Genomic DNA, 7,814 nt, shown 5'->3' on the forward strand with positions numbered 1-7,814 from the left:
GAAACATGTGTCTTTTGTACTGTACGTATGACTCTAGTGTTTTGTTTGTTTGTTTGATTAATTAACGTCCTATTAACAGCTATGGTCATGTAAGGACGGCCTCCCATGTATGCGGTGTGTTGCGTGTATGTTGTGCGAAGTGCGAGTTTTGGGAGACTGCGGTATATTCATGTTGTGTCTTCTTGTATAGTGGAATTGTTGCCCTTTTAATAGTGCTATATCACTGAAGCATGCCGTCGAAGACACCAAGCAACACACCCCACCCGGTCACATTATACTGACAACGGGCGAACCAGTCGTCCCACTCCCTCTATGCTGAGCGCTAAGCAGGAGCAGAAACTACCACTTTTATAGACTTTGGTGTGTCTCGGCCAGGGAATAGAACCCAGAGCCTTCCTCACAGGGGCGAACGCTCAACTCCAGGCCAAAAGTGAGGCGGTGCCAAAGGATTAGGAAAGATAAAGTCATTTAGGAAGAAGAGAAAAGATAAGATCCTAAATTTAGTCGCCTTTTACGATCATGCTATAGGTGCAGCAGGTACAATTCTAACGCCCTATAGTGTAGACTTATACCATCCTGATTGTTCAAAAACGGTCATAGGTTATAGGAAAGGCCAAGATACCCTTTACATAAGGCCAAAAAAATATTTTTACTCCATGAATAATTACAGTAATTTCCATAATAATGATATAATGCGGCGCACATGGTCGGTGGATGTCATGTGATTTATGCGGCAGTTTAAATAGCTTTTAAACCCCACAAACCTTCTTAAAATGCTGCCTTTGGGACTTTTTTTTATTCCTTTCATTGCTCCTTTCTTATGTATCTGGACATGGAAACTGCATAACAGCGACTATACAAAAGAGGTTGTTGTACTATTATATTGATACTTTAGACGTGGAAATTTACGCGAAGTAGAAATTTACGCTATTACGCGGAAACCTTTTAACCTCAGAAAATCCCCCGCGCGCGTTATACTTTGTGTTTGTATGAAACTATGATGCTAGCTCTTCGAAGGCGTGTACACTGCTAAATAACAACGCGAAATTATACACTCGCGAATATATCTACTTTTACAGTAAACCTTGCTATCGAATGGACGATATTTAACTGATGGACCACGGTTTATCTTCTTATTCATATTAATTACTTTGCAACGTTTTGCACGTCCCCCGCTGCCTTGCTGTTGATTGGCCAATGCGATATAATGTAGAACTTGTCATAGCTTGTGTACTTTACACAGACATGACACCATGTTATACAGAACAGACGTGTGGACCTGACAATGGAACACCTTCAGCAGACGACAACGCCCGTCTGCGCGTGATAGACACATTATTTATCTGCCGTCTAAACAATCCGATTAACATCATGTAAGTGTTTATGTCGATTCGATAGTTAAGTTTTTAAGACGTCTTGCTGGCTACGATAATAAATGCTGTAAGGTCATAATAACGAATTTTCCGAAGTTTCCTCCTACCATAGATTAATAGTTCTTGATATCAAAATGGGGGTTAAAAAGGTCCCAATGAAAGGTCATGTGAAATCAGATTAAAACTCTTAACAACTTAAAACAACAGCCACGATCAATGGGAAACAGAAGTGATGAAGACATCGACGTTGAGTATTGATTTGGAAAAATAATTCCTTTGGAAAATCAACGGAATCGTACGTTTAAACGTATTTTATTTTATTAATTAATATGAAAAAAATATTATAAACATTGGTGTTATTATTTGTTAATTTTATAGGGTTATAGATTTTTTTTTCATTTGAAATATTTTGTGAGAATCCGCTACGCGTATTCACACAGTTTGCAAACAATATTTCTTTTATATCCCGATGAAATTAAAAACAGTGACATCAATGCTTAAATGTAAAAAAAAAATGAAAGCAAACGATTTATACAGAGTTCACTAAAACTTCAAATCATTCAACTTTTCAAAAAACTTATTCATTTCTGAAAATTCATAATGGACTGTTCTAGATATGTCAGAGCCTATTTGTGGCTTCATGGGTGAATAAGTTAAATAAGTTATTGCTTGACTAAAATCTGTTCAACAAACATTTTCCTGTGTAAATAAACGTCCTGTTTACGTGCGTGTTTATATGAATTAAATACACTCCGACTTAATCAGTATCACTGCACGTGCTGTTGTGTTACGTCACAGCCGGGGAGGGGGTGTATTCCGGCGGAGGTGAGGAGGTCATATCCGACACGTGACCTCAGCATCCTGTTGGCCGTGAATAAGTGTTGTTCAATTTCGATCGCATTCCCGGTTAGGAATGTTGGTATTTAAATTAATGATAATATATATAGTTTTGTTTGTTTGAATAATCAATTACTCATAACTAATGTTTAGCAAATTGACACACCTCATAAAAAAGGAATTTATTGAAATACATACAAAAGTGCATGAGATGTTGCGAGACCCTTTGCGCGCTTACATCCTCGCCATCGATTTTTCCTTTTTTCCTAACTGACTTTATGTTTCCTAATGCCTCCCTTGGCACCGCCTCACTTTTGGCCTGGAGTTGAGCGTTCGCCCCTGTGAGGAAGGCTCTGGGTTCTGTCCCCTGGCCGAGACACACCAAAGTCTATAAAGTGGTAGTTTCTGCTCCTGCTTAGCGTTCAGCATATAAGGAGTGGGACGACTGGTTCGCCCGTTGTCAGTATAATGTGGGGTGTGTTGCTTGGTGTCTTCGACGGCATGCTTCAGTGATATAACACTATAAAAAGGGCAACAGTTCCACTATACAAGAAAACACACATACCGCATTCTTCCAAAACACGCACTTCACACAAGCTACGCACTGCATACATGGGAGGCCGTCTTTACATGACCCTGGCTGAAAGTAGGACGTTAAAATAATAAAACAAACAAAAGTATAACTTGTAGACATTAGAAAAAAATGTTTGGTACATGTAATTGATGAATATAATTGTCGAGGATAATGCTCAATTTTCTGTGCGAAATATTTCGCAAAAAATGTTTTAAATTAGTTCATTTTTAAAGTTTTCATTTTGCTTATATTAGATGTGATACAATAAGTCGTAGGCATCTTTCAGATTTTTCAGCATCTGATATTTATTACATTTATAGAATCTCCCATCAAGGTTGATGGAGCCTTAGGAAGAAAAGACAAAAATAGGAAACCAATGGAAATTCTTTTTCAATGGCGGATATCCACGGATCACTTTTTACTTTGCATTGCCACTTTTAAGTAATAAAGAGATATGCATACGAATCTCATCGCAGCGAATTTGTAAATAAAATGAGAAAACTGAAGGTAAATATTTAAACTAATATTACACACTTTTGTTATTCATTCTTGGTTGTGCACTTTTACGCCGAATCTGACCCCACTATTGATTGTCTTGAACACGTGTGTGCAAGTACCGGAAGTGACGACATCAACACGTTTCCTCAACAATCTGGTTCAGACAGAAGCTTAACACCTGTTTCGTGTAAGTGACGATGTAAACAGTTGCCATGACACTATAGTTAGCCAATCAACGCCAGTATAAGGTTTATCCTTACGTTACGGTGACTTTTACGACAATGCACTTGACATGGCACTACAAATTATCAATGTACTCTTCGGTCTCATTTCAAAATAGAACAGGCGATTAACAGCAACGAAATAACAGTACATTGTTGGGTTCAGAAAATCTGTAGAGCTTTCCATAATTAATCTATATGGTACTGGTTCTATGTACTCCGGATAGGTTCAAACATCTCACTATCTCAATATTGTGGTACGATTATCCGGATTCCATACGGTTCACATGCTAACATAAAATACTTGTTTTATCCTCAAACGTATTGCGTTATTTACGAAAATTTGAAAAATCATGGAACAGTCGAATTCATTTCTGATAATGGTCCGGTACTACATTATGAAAGTGCTTACTATACATACTGTAACCGCACTACAATGTGTTATGCAAACCATGTACTGTACTGAGTGCAGAATCGTATTCGCTGAAGTGTATTCATGAATTACAAATGGATCTGAAAATAAGTTAAGGTTTTAGTGCCCATAGACTATTTTAGACGATTTAGGGTCTAAATCGGTAAAATCCGTACTCTACATAGTGCTATACACCAGTGTATAGAATTTTATCGCATTGTCGCAATTCTTCATTTTGTATTTCGCTTAGTGTATTGCATTATTGCACTGTTGCTCTTCACTTGGCGCATTATCGCTCTTTGCTTGGCACATTGTCGCACTGTCGTGGGCGCACATCCCTACTATTGCATGGCGCATTGACGCTCTTCGCTTGGCGCATTGTCCCACTGTTGCATGGTGGGTTCGCCTATGCAACTGTATGACTTAGCCAAAATCAGCCACCATAAATAACATAAATTCTGAGCCAATGAATGTGTTCGTTACAAGCCAGATTAGATTGTAAGGTCTCCACCGCACGAATGTTATATCTATTGAAGGAGTATATACCACAGCAGTAGACAAGCGAGACGGCGATGTCTTGGATTGGATTTTTTTCCGCTTTCAATCATTTGTCCCCAGGCTTTATACAAGAGTTTTATGTCTAAGACTTCCATCATTTGACGTCATGTGAAATGACAATTAGGGATCTCAAGCGGAGTTAATCTGTGGCGAAACTAGATTAGTTCGCTTTATGTGTCTGTGTTACCTTGTAATTCAGTCATAAAAACTTTTTGCTGAAATTTATGAAAGCATATGGCATTCGACTTTCTGCCCAAACGGCTAGCTGCTATTTTAGTTTTTGTCGTATCCAGCGTCTGACATCGTTCGTTCCGGCACGTGCTACTAGCCGGACTCGATTCTACTACCTCAGACTAACTGGTCCGTCACATGCACTCTATCGACGGAGCTTAAGTAAAATTTCCTCAAGGTAACCTTGTCAAATTCACTACGTTCTGCAGAAGAACTCATTCATTTCACATCCACCAAACTTTCATAGTTTCTGAGTTTATGTAACGTTAACATTGAGAAAACAACAAACAATTTTTTATAGTCGAAAAATATGAAATTTGTAATAGAAATAAAAAGGTAAAAAACAATATTTATAACATTCTCTTAATCATTGTTCATAAATAGGACCTCCATTTCTATGTCAGATGTTCCGTCGTAACTAAACGCCCTACTGGCGAAACCCTTTTTCCTGTCTCCTGTGGACCTGGTTCTTGGCGTGAATAACGACAAAATCCAGCATCGCGTCGTCGTACCAACGATTCAGTCGACGAAAAAACCGTGCCACTCTTTCTTGGATTCTGACAAATATATTAGGCTGTGTGTTCAAGTTGACCCACTTCCCGTTTATCCGTACGGCACAGGGAGGACAGGTCGGTCTCGAACGTCCGGGAGAAGGACGGCTTGTTGGTGTTTTGGTCGGAACGCCAATGTGTCGGATCAAGGTTGTCTTGTCATGTTCTTCTTTCGTCATTGAATCAGCAAAATTGGTCATCACTTCTTTGTAGTCTTCACTGTTGTTTAATTCTTCCCAAGCACGTCTTGGTCCCAGGTTAGTTAAACCTTGAAAATAGAAATATGATATGTAATTTTAAATCATTCTCGAAAAGGAGCGGGCCAATATGACTTGTACATGGTACACAGTCTCAGTAAAGCCCAAGACATGTTCTTCTAGAAGCCCAAGACATGTTCTTCTAGAATTTTGTACGATTGATGGTTCGAAGAAAGACAATGTATTTATAGCATGAAACTAGTTCTTATAATATTTTTTGTTCGAAAAATAGAAATAGGGTTTATTTATTTGCGCGTGAATCCATAAATCAGTTATATAATTTTCCAAACTGATAGTACATGAACATAATCAGAAAAGGGAATTTATGCATACAAGGATATGTTTTGTATAAGCTTTACATAAGAACAAATATAACCGATGTACCTTTTATTTGATCCACATTGTCGTCACCAACCGTCTGACGGAGGGGATTTTGCACATCTCCATTTGATTGTTTGACCTGAAACAAAACAATTAATGATAAATGTGTAATTAGGATACAACTACATATATGGCAAAGATACCTAAGTAACAAAGAAACGTGTTATATACCTAAGTAAAATCTGCTTTTTTATCACTGATAGAAATTAAGTAAACAACTTACCTGATAATGACCCGTCCATGTGACACTCGGTTTCCCTGTTTCCCCTTCCATACCGGAATTCCGTCTCGAGTCAAGATGTTCTAGACAACTGTCTGATTTAGACATGATATATATTAATTTTGAAGAATTCGCGAATTTTGTAGTAATGCCGCCAACAACAGCACAGAACAATAAACATCACGTGATTAACAACGTCGCGTGGTTAGCAACGTCACGTGATTCAGCAACGACAATTAGCAGTGTCACATGATATTACAGTCAACGAAAAGAACAGCACATTTTGTCGACGTCATAGTCATGTACGTGTATATAATAAATGGTGAATTTCGGCCTTGTCGCACTGCCGAATTGGCGACCCTATCACAAATATGCACATAAAATTGTATCTTAAAGCTATATTTACATCATCATCTTTTAAAGATTTGTTCATGTTTTTCGAATTCTTCTGGCATTAAAAATTAATTATATATTTTGTTTTCCTCCTTTAAATTAAAGCATTTGTTGAATGTTGTAAATAAATGTTTCGTTATTACGCTGTGCCTTGCAAGGTTAAGAAACTGAAATAAAGTTTGAAAGTTTTGATCTGTGAAAGTCGATACTTGCTTTGTGAAAATATATATAAGTTATTGTTTTCTGATAGGCCAAGCGGTCCATCAAATTCCCATACAGCTGTGCCGACAATATCCGTGATTAAGCCTATAGCGGTTTCACGCATGTGATGCACGCATTTCATCTGGGAAATAATTGGTCATATTTTCTGTAATAAAATGGGCAAAAACATTAAAAAAATTGTCAATATCGATGGAATTTTCCTTAAGTGTTAAACTGAAGAAGTATGTCAAATACGGACGAAACTACAGGTATTTTTCCAAATGATTGAAATCATTTACTTGGTGAACTTACACGTGTAGATAGCACGTGGTAACACTTAACAGCGCATGTTTGATGTTTAAATATAGAAGGAGTTTAGGATATCTTCTCCATTTCAAAGGGATTTAAATTTCACTACCATTTTCCCGACATACCTTCTTTTGACGAGCATAGATATTTATGACTGCATCGAAATCCGATGACTTTTCAAGGCTATGTAGGTAGTCGTCCCTAACATTTCATTTTTGAACTTCCGGTTAGCGAATATGCACGATAGCCCCTCTTTAAAGGGACAATTCATTCTACGAGAACATTAAAATTTGTAAATATATCGGAAAACCGCAGTTCTAATGGAAATTAGATGTCGGTTTTACTGTGATATTCAGAAAATCCCATGGTGGCGAAATGCGTGTGAAATGTTCAAACTACTCGCTGTCCGCCATTACATTGTGGTCGTATCTTGTATGCCGAACCCAGTCCCTTGCTCGTAGAGTAATGCTACTTTTGTCTAGAACTGCTCAAATCGCTCTGACAGAAGTGTGTTTACCTTATTAGGTGAATTGTTTTGCCTAAAAAATCATTATATCACCTCCACAGTGGTTATGTAGCATTGTTTACGTGCGTGACTTTGGCTGAGTATTACCGCGTTGACTACCGTAAATCGTATTGATCAACATGTAAGTTACAACGGTATCAATTAAAATATAAATTTTAACAAAATAAATGTTTCCGGTATGTTATGGTGGCTGATTACGGCCATCTCGTGTTGTTGTGTTGTCGCCTTGTCGTGTTGTCGCCTTGTCGAGTTGTCGCGGTCTCAAACTGCGA

The 7,814-nt window shown here is 37.9% G+C and overlaps 1 protein-coding gene across 1 annotated transcript; it reads right to left on the reverse strand.

Moving 5' to 3' along the window:
* Positions 1-5,070: 5,070 nt before the first annotated feature.
* LOC138324543 (uncharacterized) lies at positions 5,071-6,307 on the reverse strand. The gene is made up of 3 exons (XM_069269596.1): positions 6,117-6,307; positions 5,897-5,972; positions 5,071-5,523 (listed from the first exon to the last, which is right to left on the reverse strand). The coding sequence occupies exons 1-3, from the start codon at positions 6,219-6,221 to the stop codon at positions 5,132-5,134; spliced, it is 573 nt and encodes a 190-aa protein (XP_069125697.1). The 5' UTR covers positions 6,222-6,307; the 3' UTR covers positions 5,071-5,131.
* Positions 6,308-7,814: the final 1,507 nt, after the last annotated feature.

The sequence above is a fragment of the Argopecten irradians genome, chromosome 5 (assembly GCF_041381155.1).
Source record: "Argopecten irradians isolate NY chromosome 5, Ai_NY, whole genome shotgun sequence".
Classification (NCBI taxonomy): Eukaryota; Metazoa; Mollusca; class Bivalvia; order Pectinida; family Pectinidae; genus Argopecten; species Argopecten irradians.